Source organism: Podospora pseudopauciseta (assembly GCF_035222475.1).
Source record: "Podospora pseudopauciseta strain CBS 411.78 chromosome 2 map unlocalized CBS411.78m_2, whole genome shotgun sequence".
Taxonomy (NCBI): domain Eukaryota; kingdom Fungi; phylum Ascomycota; class Sordariomycetes; order Sordariales; family Podosporaceae; genus Podospora; species Podospora pseudopauciseta.
In genome coordinates, this window is record NW_026946663.1 from 3,274,172 (window position 1) to 3,287,934 (window position 13,763).

At 53.3% G+C, this 13,763-nt stretch overlaps 4 protein-coding genes across 4 annotated transcripts; 2 read left to right on the forward strand and 2 right to left on the reverse strand.

Annotated features, from left to right (window-relative positions):
• Positions 1-15: 15 nt before the first annotated feature.
• QC763_209060 (uncharacterized protein) lies at positions 16-2,229 on the forward strand (the record flags this gene model as incomplete). Its single annotated transcript, XM_062909953.1, has 3 exons — positions 16-178; positions 253-930; positions 979-2,229. 3 exons carry the CDS (start codon positions 16-18, stop codon positions 1,659-1,661), a joined length of 1,524 nt encoding a protein of 507 aa, XP_062768806.1. The 3' UTR covers positions 1,662-2,229.
• Positions 2,230-2,847: 618 nt separating this feature from the next.
• Positions 2,848-6,078, forward strand: QC763_208720 (uncharacterized protein; the record flags this gene model as incomplete). Its single annotated transcript, XM_062909922.1, is given in 2 exon segments — positions 2,848-3,309; positions 3,328-6,078. The coding sequence occupies 2 exon segments, from the start codon at positions 2,848-2,850 to the stop codon at positions 6,076-6,078; spliced, it is 3,213 nt and encodes a 1,070-aa protein (XP_062768807.1).
• Positions 6,079-6,589: 511 nt separating this feature from the next.
• Positions 6,590-10,956, reverse strand: QC763_209070 (uncharacterized protein). Its single transcript, XM_062909954.1, has 6 exons — positions 10,831-10,956; positions 10,671-10,769; positions 9,433-10,055; positions 8,335-8,540; positions 7,955-8,143; positions 6,590-7,904 (listed from the first exon to the last, which is right to left on the reverse strand). Exons 4-6 carry the CDS (start codon positions 8,432-8,434, stop codon positions 7,057-7,059), a joined length of 1,137 nt encoding a protein of 378 aa, XP_062768808.1. The 5' UTR covers positions 8,435-8,540; positions 9,433-10,055; positions 10,671-10,769; positions 10,831-10,956; the 3' UTR covers positions 6,590-7,056.
• A 387-nt stretch (positions 10,957-11,343) lies between these two features.
• QC763_209080 (uncharacterized protein) lies at positions 11,344-12,853 on the reverse strand. The gene is made up of 3 exons (XM_062909955.1): positions 12,220-12,853; positions 11,942-12,154; positions 11,344-11,882 (listed from the first exon to the last, which is right to left on the reverse strand). The coding sequence occupies exons 1-3, from the start codon at positions 12,381-12,383 to the stop codon at positions 11,414-11,416; spliced, it is 846 nt and encodes a 281-aa protein (XP_062768809.1). The 5' UTR covers positions 12,384-12,853; the 3' UTR covers positions 11,344-11,413.
• Between the last annotated feature and the right edge of the window lie 910 nt (positions 12,854-13,763).

A 13,763-nucleotide genomic window follows, 5' to 3' on the forward strand; every position in this document is an offset into this window, starting at 1 on the left:
TTAAACCCAATCATCATGAAAGTCACAAACTCTCTCGCCGCGGTTCTCGCCTCCGCCGGCCTCTCTGAGGCCTTCTGGCGCATGGAGTGCCGTGGTCGCGCAGGCTTGGCCCGTTTGGATCCCATTGTCGCCCCTGGCAGGGTTTCTCAGCACGCCCATGCTATTTTTGGTTCCAGTGGTGAGTCTTGCCTGGCTATGCGATTTGAACGTTGAGACTTTGGCGGATGCAAGTAGCTAACGGGGTCAGTGCAGGTTTCTCCATGAACTCGGGACACGCTGAGCTCGCTGCTGGCTCGTGCACCTCGTGCGCCGCTGTCGAGGACAAGTCGGCCTACTGGTCTCCCCAGATGTACTTCAAGCACGAGGATGGCACCTTTGAGGAGGTCACACAGGCGGGCGGTATGCTCGCATACTATCTCCTCAACAAGGACGCTGGCAATCCAGACAAGGGTGTCAAGGCCTTCCCCAACGGCTTCCGCATGGTTGCCGGCGACAGCAACCGCCGCAACTACTCTATCGGCAGCCGCAACTTCAAGGATGCCGATCCCGAGAAGTCTCTATGGGCCATGCTCGGCGAAACGAGCCAGGAGGATCTCGCCCAGCGTGCTGTCGGCTTCAACTGCCTCGACTACAATAAAACCCCCGAGGGTGCCTTGGTGCGCCACTATCTCCCCGAGAAGGGTTACCTCGATGGCAACTGCCCCGACGGCATCCGTTTGGAGCTCATGTTCCCCTCGTGCTGGAATGGCAAGGACTTGGACTCGGCCAACCACAAGTCTCACGTCGCATATCCCGACCTTATTACGGATGGGTGGTGCCCCAAGGGATTTGACACCAAGCTTCCCAGTCTGATGTTCGAAATCATCTACGAGACCAACAAGTTCAAGGGAATCCCTGGCGAGTTTGTCATGGCCAACGGTGATGCTCAGGGTATGTTTTGATGTCTTCCGAACTTGAACAAGTCACTGACAATTGTAGGTTTCGGTTTCCACGGTGACTTCGCCAGCGGCTGGGACGAGGAGTTCCTCCAGGATGCTGTCGAGACCTGCACTGACCCCAGCGGTTTGCTTTCGGCTTGCCCCTTGTTCAACCTTCAGAGCGAGGATGAGCAGCGCCAGTGCCAGATTGAGCTCCCCGAGGATCTCGTCAACGAGAAGGTCACTGGAAAGCGCGGAAAATCTCTTCCCGGAGATGTTCCTATCCGCTATGGGCCGGCTCCTGCTAATGTCCAGGCCCCAGGAGCGGACCAGACCAGCCACATTCCGGTTCCCACCGTCACCTACCAGCCTGCCGAGTCCTCTGCCTACCAACCCGGCGGTATCTTCAACGGCGACGCCCCCAGCTCCAACTCGAGCTCAAGTTCTGAGGAGGTCAAGGTCACTGCCCTTGCTCAGCCCGAGCCCGAGCCTGAGCCGACCCCTGCACCCACCCCTACCCCCTCCGAGGCTCCCCTCCCCTCCGGCTACGAACTGGTTCGCACCGAGTATGTCACCAACGGCAAGGTTGTCAGCAAGATTGTCGTCATCGAGACCGTCGAGTACGTCATGCTGGCTGCTGCCACCGAGATTGAGACCGTCACCGTAACAGCCACTCTTGATGCCCAGAAGGCTCGCCGCGGGCTCAACCACCTCCACCGCCACAGGCACGCGGGATCGCACTAAAAAGGCGGGATTGATTTCTGCCTTGTAGTGTTATGATCCATGATCTACCAGCTGCACATATGGGTTATGGTCACATCTTTTTTCTATCTCGCCCGGTCTTTTTGAAGAACAGGACTTGCGGGGTGGCTTTTCTTCACTTCTCTTCACTGTGGATACTAGGGGATTATTTTGAGGTTGTGTTTTCTGACATGGAACCTGGTATGGGGGAGGGGGGGTGGTGTGGGTTAGATGGGTGGAAAAATGGGAGCATTCAGCGAAGGCTTTTTTATTTTATCCAGCATTATGAAATGAAATTGAGGAAGTTTTCTTTTCTTATGAACTATTGCCTCTTGATGTCATGTTGTTATGTGAATTCCTTTTTGCTTAAACTTGAAGAAGCCTAACAACTGCCGGGCTGTTCTTATCCAAACAAGAGGCCTGCTGCAGGAGGAGGATATCTGCAATGCCGTTGGGGTAATACTTCATCACCAGAGTCTTTCTCAGAAGACTTTTCGCTACCAGAGTGTTCTTTGATAAATTAAACAACAAAAAAAAAAAAAAAAAGGTAAAAAGAATAAAAAAAACAAAGGTGACTCTAACGTGTATCTCATTGCCATACATCATCAAACCACACCACGACAGTCAACCCCCCTCCCCCCTACCTCATCCTCCTTACCCCCTCTCTTCCCTGAAGATCTGGCGCCAGACTCAGCTGCATGATCTCTGGTCATCCCCCTCAACCTCAAAGGCTCAAATAAAACCAACAAGTCAACAAACAATTGTTTATATCAACACCACTCTACCTACCTTACCTCCACCAACCCATCCCGACAAAAAAAAAAATCCTACATTTCACTCATGTTTACCTCATTTCCCTCCCATTCCAGTGCCCATCTCGCCCCCATCAGTATGTCATGACAGCATGTCTCAACTCCCCCCCACCCAAGGCCTGGAATGGCGTTGCTCAGCACGACTACATTCCTCTCTCTTTTCTCTCTCTCACTGCCGACCACCCGACACCTTTTCTTACCACCCCCTCACCACCCACTCACCAGCCCTCTTTTCTCCTTCTTTGCATTTTTGCATCACCACCGGGGTTGTGGTTTCACCTCCACCACCTCCACCACCATCACCACACGCTCCTTTAGCAAAACCACACTCCTTCAATCGACCCCCATCATAACCACAGCTCCAACAGCAGCAAAAAATGCCACCAAACAACAACCCCCACCCCGGCTCCGGCTCAGCCTCCCAATCCCTACCCCCTTCCTCCCTTAACCCCCTAACCTCGGCCACAGGAATAGTAGTCATGGTCCTCATAACCACCATCTCCCTCGGCCTCGTAATCGCCCTCCTCCTCCTCTACCTCCGCAAGCGCAAACGCTCCGCCCAGCGCAGACTCGCCGCCCGCCTAAGCGGCATGCCTGAGATCCGCGCTGGTGACTCCACAGAAACTGAACGGTCACACATCACCACCCATGCCCATCAAGAGGGTAGCAGACTCCAAAAATGGGGAAGCAAGGAAGCGTTCGAGGTTGTTGAGATTAGTGCGCCGAGTCTAGCGAGTATGGCTAATGACGGGGGGGGGCAGAAAAGGGCTAGGTCGCTTCCTGTTTTGTGGGGGGGGAGGAGAGGGAGGGGGATGTTGAGGCGGTTGACGGAGGAGGAGGAGGAGGAGGAGGAGAAGGAGGAGAGGGGGTTGAGAAAGGAGAGAGAGGGGGGGAACAAACTTTCGAGGAGCCAGTCGTGTGCTTGGCCTAGTGAGATGAAGAGGTTGGGCGAGGGTGACGAGAGGAAGGCGGAGGGGGGGTTGGTGAACGAAACGACTGCTGCCGCGGGGGTTGAGCTGCCTAAACGGAGTTTCTTCCGGGGCGGGTCGTTGAAGGAAAGAAGGGAGAGGGGGTCCTGGCCGGTGAGGGAGTTGACCGGGGGGTTGTCGAGGGTTCATCACACCGTTCATGGGTATCCTTCCGGCGGTGTGTCTGCGTGGGGACGGCAGCAGGAGGAGAAGGAGAGGGAGATTGGGCTTGGGAGTGATAAGATCAGGGGGTATGGGTGTTTGAGGTTGGGGCCTGGGTTTGCTGATGGGGCGGGGAGGGTGTTGCCTGAGCCGCCTAGGGCTGTTGTCACGGGGGGACAGGGGGGAATTTTGAGGAGTCATACTGTTGGGGCTATGGTTGGGAGTTGTGGACAGCAGCAGCAGCAGCAGCAGCAGCAACAACAACCTCAAGTGCAGCCGAGCGTTGTTCCCCCTCCTCCGCCGCATCGGTCGCTGCCTCAGACACCGCCGAGGGCTGTCGCGAGGAGGCGATCGAGGGCGCATAGTACCGATTCGACATTGTCGGAGATTTTAAAGTCGACGGAGAAGAGGCTGAGGGCCGGGAGTGCGACTGGTGGTGTTGGTCGAGGAAGGCATATGAGGATGGGGTCCTTGAATGCTCGAACCGTGTCGATGGCGGGCACGAGTCAAGAGTGCTTGCTGCCGAAGAAGGGGATGGGCCACAAACGACAGGACTCTGAGGTGTCGGCCGTGTCTGAGTCTGATAGCTTGGCTGGTGAGGAGAGCCCGACTGAGAACCCGGCTGGACTGACGTCGCCCAGTCGCAGTGGGCTGGTTCGAAAGCCAGCGCAGGAACAGCCCCAACAGGCAGAAAGGCAGGTGGAGATGGTGATCCAATCGCCGAGAAGCTCCATCTCCTCCTCGCTGTCGACAGTCTTCAGTGAGGACGAGATGCCAGACGAGGTCAAAAAGGCAATCATGCCGTTGGATGGCTTTGTCGTTGGACCCCAGCCCGCCGCCAGTGTCCAAGCGCCTGCCATGAACGACCCTTTCATCACGGCGCCAGTTCCTCTGCCGCTGTCCATCAACAGATATTCCCCCAGCACCACCTCGGTTGGATTGAGACAACAGCCCAAAACCCAAGGTCTGTTCCGAGAAAGCCTCGAGCGGTCCACCATACAGCGCCGAATGACACTCGCAAGCCCAACCCAAGATCTCATCCTCGCCCCGGGACCCAGTGTAGCCCCTGGCTCAACACTCATTCAACAACAAGATGATAACATCCCACGAATCCCAGCCGGCCCTCTCTTCCTCCGCCTCACAAAAACCAGCACCCTCAGCACAATCCCCATCCTCCCACCCCCCGCCGCCCCCGGCCCGGTCTTCAGCCAACACCAACAACGCCGCAAGACCCTCTCCCCCACCAAAACCGTCTCCTTCGCCGACGACCTCCCCCGAATCCACAACGTCCCCCGCCACTCCCCCACCCGCCCATCCAAAAAGCCCGGCATCAAAATGTCTCCCTCCCAACACCAACTCCAACTCTCCCTCTCCCGCAACGGCAACAGAGACTCGGCTTGCTCAACCTTTTCGGTGGACAACGCCCCGGCGAGCGTGCTCAAAAGATCGGCAGAGGTGAACAACGCCAGCTTTTTTGCCAACTCACTCTTGTTTCCTGACCCGCTCAACCTCAAGTCAGCAGCGACTTCCCCACCACCAACCACAGCCGCCGGCTCTGAGGGGGAGGGGGAGTCAGAAGATGAGGACGACATCCCCCTGGCGGACACTGTCGCCTCGCTGAGGAGGATGAACTCGCAGATGTCGACTTCGAGTGTGACCTCGCTGCATAATGAGAACCCGAAGCGGTTTTCGGGGACTTTGCAGAATTTTCAAAAGAGGAAGTCGATTGGGGCGAGGAATTATCTTTCGCTTGGGGGGAATGTTGACACTGCGAGGCGGAGGAAGAGGAGTCAGTCGGTTGCCAATGGGGGCGGGGGCGGTGGTTCGCATGATAGATCTAACTCCCAGCCTGCCTTGCCGCAGCATAGGAGACGGGGGAGTCGAGGGAACGGAGGTGGGGCGATGAACGCCTCACTCAGTCAGACCAGTTTGGGGAGTCCGAGGGTGAGTAGGGAGGTTATTCCGCTGGCGTATCCGGTCGAGAAGCGGCAGGAGGGGTGGGAGTGGAGTGGGGGTGTAGGGGCGGGGAATGTGTCGCCGCCGCATAAGAGGAGGAAGCCGGGGAGTGTGCATGAGCGGAGGCAGAGTTTGTTGAGGATGAGTGTGTTGGAGACGGTGACGGATTCGTCGCCTGGGGTGGTGGGTGGTGGTGGTGGTAACAAGGAGAATGATGGAGAGGGAGGACCGTTCAAGTTGCCGGTGAGGGAGGAGTTTACTTTTCATAGTGGGTATGCTGGGTTGGGGGGGGGTGTGAGTCTGGGGCAGTTTGGGACGCCGAGCAGGGGGGGAAGGGGGACAGGGACAGGGAGGAATAGTGTAGAGAGTTTAGGGTTGTATGATAGGCAGGGATTTTTGATTACTTCGCCTGTGAGGGGTGGTGCTGGTGGTGGTGGGAATAATAATGGCGGGTCGCCGTTGAGGGGGTTGATGGTGCAGCAGGATCGGCTGCAGAGTAGTCCTTCGAGGTTGAGGGTTTGAGTTTGGGGTGGAAGGGGAGGTTGTATATATCAGCGGATACCACATGTTTTTCTGTTTTCGGTATGGAGTTTGAAGGTTGGGTCTGGCTTTCTTATTATAATACACGTTATAATACAGTTTAATACTCATCGAGCTGTGCCATTTACATCTCTGGCCATGTTCTTTCTCCTATTTTGTATGTATGGCCCCTTTCTTTGACACACCAATACATTAGCACATCATCGTCCCAATACAACAACACAATCGTCCAAACATAACACATAATCGTCTCAACATAACACATAACCGTCCCAAAATTGAATGTTAATGATAGGTGTCACGGCATCAAGTTACATCATTCACTCACTCGCAACACACTCAAAGAATATATAACATCCAGAGTCAAATCACATCACCATCACCTTCAGACCACACATAAAAATCAACGCCTTTATTCCCTTTCCTATGCTGAGGTGTTATGATCCCTTCTCCCCACCCTCATCATCTGAGCCCTAGATGTCCCCGTCCCAGCCACCGCAATGATCAACACATACATAACCTCACAAATCGAAATCAACGCCCCATCCACTTTTGTCTCCTTCTCTCCTCCTCTCATTTAAATCCTCTTGCCCATACCAAGTGAAAAAGCGAGGGGCGTGGGGTTATGAAAAAAAAAAAAAAACCACCAAAAAAAAAAAAAAAGATAAAAAAAAACCGCAGACAAATAAAATCAAATATCAAAAAACAACGCTCTATATTAACCACAACCCTTATCTGCCTCCTCCCACTGCCCTAATAACCCTCTTATCCCATGATCTTCTCCTCCTTCCTCCTCCAGGCGTTTACCAACGCCGAAAAAAAAAATAGATCATCGGCGTGAGCAAACGGCATAAAAGGTGTCGTCAGCAAGCGTGTCTTTTTTACAAAATTCCGACATAAAGTTCATATTGTTGTTGTTGTTATTGTTGTTGTTGTTGTTGTGAGATGAAAAGATGTTGCTCAAATAGCACCATCATCCTCGTCATCATCCTCCATCTCATCATCCTCATCGCCACCGTCGTTGATGTCAATGTTGTCGAATTTGAAGCCCGGGGTGCTAGGGGGTTGAGCACCGCCCTGTTTCTTGATGCGCTGGGGGCAAGTGGGTGTAGAGGAGGCAGAATCATGGAGACCAGGGAGCGCATTATCGGGAGAAGAGGAAGAGTCGAGATCGATAACGTTGCCGTTGGCCGCGTGCTGGGCCATGACCTGGTCGTTCTTGGACTTCAACTTGGCCCTCTCGCCAGTCATGAGGTTCGACCACTGGCCCGGCCTACCAATCTGGCCAGCCATCTTCTTCCAGGGCGAGTTCGCCTTCGGCTTGGGGGCCTCCTCGTCGAGAGCATCGTAGTTAACTTCAGGCGAGTCGACGTCGGAGGATGAGGTGACAACCTCGGGCGAGTCGAGAACCTTGGGCAAGGCGGGGGAATCATCAAGGGGGAAGACGAGCTCGGGCTCATCATCGAGCGAGGTGACGTCCGGCTCCCCCTTGACCTTCTGCTTCTTGGTGGGGGACTTGTGGGGCGTCTTGGGAGCAGGTGCGGCGGCAGCACGCTTTCTGGTGGGAGCAGGCTTCGCAGGGGAGGCTCTGGCTCCGGTGGCGGCTTTGGCAGCCTTGGTGGTGCCACCTTTCACGCTGACGCCCTTTCGAACGCTGTGGCCGCCGTTCTGGAGATACTCTTCAAACGCGTCGGCAGGGTCTTGTCCGCTCTCCACGGCCTCCTTAAGCACGTTCGCCTGCTGCTTGATCGCTCTGAAGTGGTACTGAAGACCTTGCTCCGTGGAAGCACCAAAGTACTTCTGGAGATCTAAACAAAGTGTTAGTCATGTAATTTCATCTGAATCCAAGCAAGCACACCTTCAGCCCGAGGACCTCCTCTACCCCACACGTTGGAGGTGATCTTGGTGAAATCATACTCCGAGGGAGGAGGGCCCCGGCCCTCTGCATGAAGCTCATAAGCAAGACGAAGACCCTTCGCCTGAGCGTTGACACCACGGAAGCGGTGTTCGGCGGCCGAGGCGGTCATGCCCACCATGACACCAATCTCTATTCACCCCACCAACCACCGACGTTAGTGACTGCTCTAGACTCCAAGGCAAAACAAGATGCGCCGAGCCCAACAATGAGCCCTCTGTTTACAGCCCGAAAGTCTAGAACAATCCGGCGGTGAGCGGCTCAGGGCGGGTCACATGAAGGTCACGCGAGGGAAGGGTAGAAGAAGAAAGAAGCAAACATACTCTTGTAATCAATAGACATGTTTTGGACTTGACTCGCAATGAGAGCAGCGAGCAAGCGCTGTTGGGTTTCGGTACTCTTGAAATCGGCCTTGCGCGACATCTTGACGATGATGTGTACGAGCGAAGATGTCCAGTTGTAGGCGGGAGGGCGAGGTCGGTAGAGCAGAGTTGGAGGTGTTCGCTTGAGAGGCAAGGTGTAGTCGCAGCTGTTTATTTGAGACAGTAAGAAGGTCAACCAGTGATCGAATCGTGAGAAAAGAGAAGAGCCGAAGGTCGGTCTGTAGAGTTGAGGGAGGTGGGGGAGAGAGCAGAGGTGAATAAAGGAAAATCCCGCGAAGGTTGGCAGGGGGGGAGATAGCTTAAATAGATCACGTGGTGATGGAAGAGCAGGATTCCGCCAAAGGACTTTAGATGGAAAGAACGATCGATGACTGCGGCTTGTAAACAGCTCCTCGAACTCGATGCTGCTGGCTTGGAGGGGTAGCCACCTGGCCCAGATGTTGTCACGCTCTGGACAGAATAACCGGCACTGCGAGTTAGCAAGCGTATGCTGACAGTCAACTTACACCTCTCCAAACAGGGAATAGGCCTAGAAAGATAGTCAACAGGCCTCAAAGGATAGTCAATAGGCCTACAAAGAGAGCAAGGACGCCTATTAACTGTCTTCCGAAGCCCATTAAGCATGCTCCAAGGCGTATCAAGATACCATCCTCCGTTGACTTACTTTTTCAGTGTCCAGTTCGGTATGTTGTCCACAACGTGGGTGTCCAAGCCAGCAGTATCGAGCTGGAGCCAGCTGTTTGGAGCCTGGCGGTGATCATGACTGGAGGCCAAGCGGTGATGTCTTCAAAAGCTCCAACGAAGAATTTCTTCAACCCCAAGTGAGAAACTCTTGAGAAGTATCGAGAGAAGAGGAAGCTCAGACGAAGAAACTCTGATGAAGAACAAGCCCTGATCAAGAAACTCCGACGAAGAAAAAAGCTCTGATGAAAAAGGAGATGACAGGGGGATAGAGGCAAAAAAAAAAAAAAAAAAAAAGGGATAGAGGCAAAAAGGAAATGGGGCAAAAGGAGGATAGTAATAAAATAATGTACATACCTAGCGGTGATGGTGCTCTGCCCTTGGCCTTGGTGTGGTGGCTCAGTGCTTGGATTCCTACGAGAGAAAGAAGAACAGAAGAAGGACAGGGCTGCAGAATCTGAGGTAAATATAGTTGTGGGAGAACAGAAACGGGTGCGGGCCGGTCTGTGTGTAAAAATGCGGGACTGAAGCTGCGGCCGCCGCCGGCACGGCGATGCCGTGGATATGAGTTTTAAAAAGAAGATAATGCGTCTGTCTGATAGACAATGTTGTTGATATGGGTCCTAAAGAGAAATGAAATGCGGCGGCGGTTTGTATGTCGAACAATGGGATGGGACTTGAGCTATGTCCGCTGCCGGCTCGGACGACTGGATGTCGTTGATATGGGTCTCAGAAAGGGAAAAAAATAACGTCGGAGGTTTGTATGTTGAACTGTGGGACTTGAGATATGTCTGCCGTTGGCTCGGACGAAGCTGTCGATATGTTTCGTGGAAAGAAAAAGAATGCGCCGGCGTTATATGTTGAACTGCGTGACTTGAGCTGCGTTGGCTGAGCCGGCTGGATGATATTGTCGATACGGGTCTTGAGAAGAAAAAGAAGGCAGCTGCCGTCTATTTGTTGAGATGAGCGACTGAAGCTCGCTAGATAATGCGTCAACATGGGTCTTAGAAAGGCGGTCTGTATGTTGAGATGAACTATGTGGGGAGAAAAGAATACTCATGCTAAGCCGTGACAAACTATACCACTAGGTGTTTGTCTATCTCCTTATTCTAACTTTGTGACAAGGTAAGCAAAGACAGACTCGTGCGGTAGAGACTATGCAGCGAGCAGCTAAGTCTGCTCATCTTTCCCTTGCCATTCAATCAAGCTATTCAGGAAATTAGATAGATAGCTAGGTGCTTTGCTTCATTGTCATTGTCCATAGAGGACTCGACGGGCAGCCAGGGGTTATACGAAAGGGGTGGATATACTACAAGGCATGGAGCAAATGCTGGGATGGACATGCATTGCTCTACGTAGGTGCCCAGTAGACTGTCATTCGGAATGTCTGATGGTAGTCAATGGAAAAGGCACAGTAGCCAATAAGGCTGCTGTTACACTGATGTTGCACTAATATGATGCTGCAATGACTTTTTGCAGTGTTGATGTTAAAGGTAAGAAAAGGGGTACAGTGGAAGCCAAGAAAAAAGCAAAAGTTTGCTCCAAGTTGAGAGGTATTTTGTTATAGAGATGAAAAGAAATCAGACTCAACTAACCGATAACTTAACGACTGATGCTTATTTCTGATAGAGCTGGCGATTGGATTGTTGTATGAAGCTGCATATGTTTAACAAAGCCCGTGAACAAGGCTGCAACTGAAATGGGTCAGTCGCTGTGGTGACCAAAGTCAATAAAGGACCACATGTGGACACTTACCACCTCATCAAAGGCGTCGGGTTTTGCAGCAAATGCCAACTGATTAAAGTGAACGCTTCTTAATCTGGCGGGCGACAGCTGCTCTCGGACTCGCGATGGGGGTTGAACTGGCTGTTGCAGAGGTGATGCCTTCATGTGAAAAGGAGAAAATCTCCAGCGCTGAGGCTGGAGATTCTTGGGTGTTTCTAGCCCCACTTTGAGAGCCAGGGGTGAAGAGGGACTGGTCGCCTGGTTGCCAAGAACATGACAGTTGGAGCCTCGAAAGCCAGCCTTGCAAGTTATCATCAAGATGCCGGCATTGGATCTATCTTGACTTAAAACAGCCTTCTGATGCAAGTGACCAGCAGACTTGATTAGGGACCGAAGGACCATATCGGCGCCTCGGCAAGTTCAGTATGCGATCGATCAGAAGTCCTGTTCTAACAGAAAGTTGGAGCCCCTGCACATATGGAGTGAGGAGGCGATGCGGGTCTTGGCTTCCCCAACCCACAATGGGTTGGTGGTGTTCAAACGTGAATGTTTCAATCATCACATCAAAATTTATTACAAGATCTATATAATATTATGTACTCGTTTACATCATTCATGTCGTCTTTTGAGCTTGGAGCACCGAAGTACCTCTGCGGCGCCCGCCTGCAAAAATATCGGCCTTGGGCTCGGCCCAAGTCGCCGTGCTGGGCAGCTCATGCTCCTTGATCTCAGTTGGGCCTTTTCCATACATCCAGTATTGAACCCCAAGAAAGGAGTCACAGCAGGCCTGGAAGATACCGCAGAGCTTGAACGCCCATGGGATGGTCGTCTTGGAGGTGAAGAACCAAAACATCTTCATGCTGTCACCGAGCAGCCAGCTGGCCAAGACGGAGAACCGGAAACCTTTGCAGGACCGGGACTTCGCATTGGCGATAATCTGTGGCAGAGGCAGTATAGCCTCAACAGCGAGCCCGATGTAGCCGATCAAGGAAGAATACCCCTGGTACACCGACGGAATAGGGGAGAGCAAGAGCTCGCAAGCCACCAGGCCGACAAACAGGGACATTATAAACTGCCAGTATCTGCTCCCAACGTCAGCCAGCGATTTCTTTACATTATGATAGTGTCGAGAGGAACACACGGTTTGGGAGACCTCCACTGCCAAAAGTTGAACGGCCGTTGTCTCTCTCGCTCATTTACTTTGGCGAAGGGGACAGCAGCGTCACCGCCCTTTGACGAGGGCGCGGGGCGATGGTCGAGCGCAATCTTGAGAAGAACGACCTGCATGACGGTCATGACAAGCGATTGTATAAGGAGGGCAATGTCGAATTTGGCACCAGGGTAGTAGAATATCCTGCAGGGCTGGCGCGTTAGCAAGAAGCAGCCAAAAAAAGACACGGCATCTCGGGGACCACGAACCTGAGCAGCGAGGCCACAAGCATGATGAGGGGTATGTCGAGCGAGAAGCCGGCGCTCGACTTTGCGCGGTGCATCGAGTAGGCCTGGTCACTGTACGAGAGCAGCGGTGACAGCACGAGGAACCCCGGGGTCAGATACCCCGACAAGGTGGTTAACCAGCTCATGTTGGGTTGGTTGATATTGTCCCGTTCGCTGGCGAGTGTTGCTATTATTAGGGGAGCGCGGGCGCGGTAAGGTAGGCAAGGTAAGGTATATTATATTCGTCGAAGAGGGAGGACGTTCGAAGGAACACGGAGGCGTCTGTTGTGCGCTGTGCGCTGTCGCAATGGATAAATTGTAGGTTGCAGGGACGGCGGGCTCGTAGGGAGTGCCCGAGATAAGAATTGGACGGTGGATGGAACCGGAAGTTGAAATATGGTGTTCTTTCAGACGCATGCCATCCCCGATGAACAGCCCTGTAAACAACCCGCAGCACCAGAATCAAGAATCGGAACAACGGAGATAGAAAGAATGAAGAAAACAGGAGACGCGACGGGATCCTCCAATTGCAAATTTTCGGGCCCGGTCTAGAGGCCGGCAGGGTCCAACGCCGAAAGCCAGAGGCCAAACACCGTTCAAAATCCGGCCCAAATGGATCCAGAATTACGGAGTCCCAACAGCGCACACGCGACACCCTGACCAGTTGACCCCACGATTGACCGAGCCGCCCTGACCAGCTGTCACAGAGTAGCCTGACAGCTGCCAGCGTTGATCAACTCCTTGATGGGCAGCTTCAACCACCACCATCGATCGCTCTTTCACTTGACATCAATGAGTCAATCACTGCCTTGAAAACTTTGAACCCTTTTACTTGAAACCTTTCGCTGTCCGACTTCCTGCCCAAAATTCGTTTCATATCTCATCGACTTCGGCATACCTGCGTTTTATTGCGAGGATTTGATAAGTCAGATAATTGACGATGTCCGGGGCGGTTCCTCATGAACATACGACCTGATACAGGTACCTCTTGTGCAAATCTTCAACCTCTGCTTGCTGCAATCGGCTGACACAGTATCAACAGCTGCATACCGAACTGGTTAGCAGCTCGGATCCTTACTCGAGCCTCACACTGGACAGTATGATGCCACTACATGCCAGGCCAAGCGGGCCCCCTACTTGAGACCGTCAGCCATGTACTGGGATCGCAGCATAGGACGACCGTTTGACAGGCAATGAGTTCCGATCGCCGCCTCTAAAAGGGACGACACATCCATTTCTGGCACAGCGGAACGCGAGACGGGGCTCTCATCAACCGAACCGGTGCCGACAAGAATCTACATAGCCCTCCGCCTCGTGACTCGGGATACTAGCTCCTCGGATTTCCGGCTACCAAGCCTTCAGGAGTCACAGTACAACTGCTCCATGTCGCTGATGGGAGGAATGCGACTACCTACGCACACAGTCAGCAGCACGGTTCGCCTGAAAAGACCCTTCTCAACACCCACCTGCTCGGCTCCACGCAACTTCCGACTATCGAGGCTCTCCTGAGACCGTCAGACACTGGA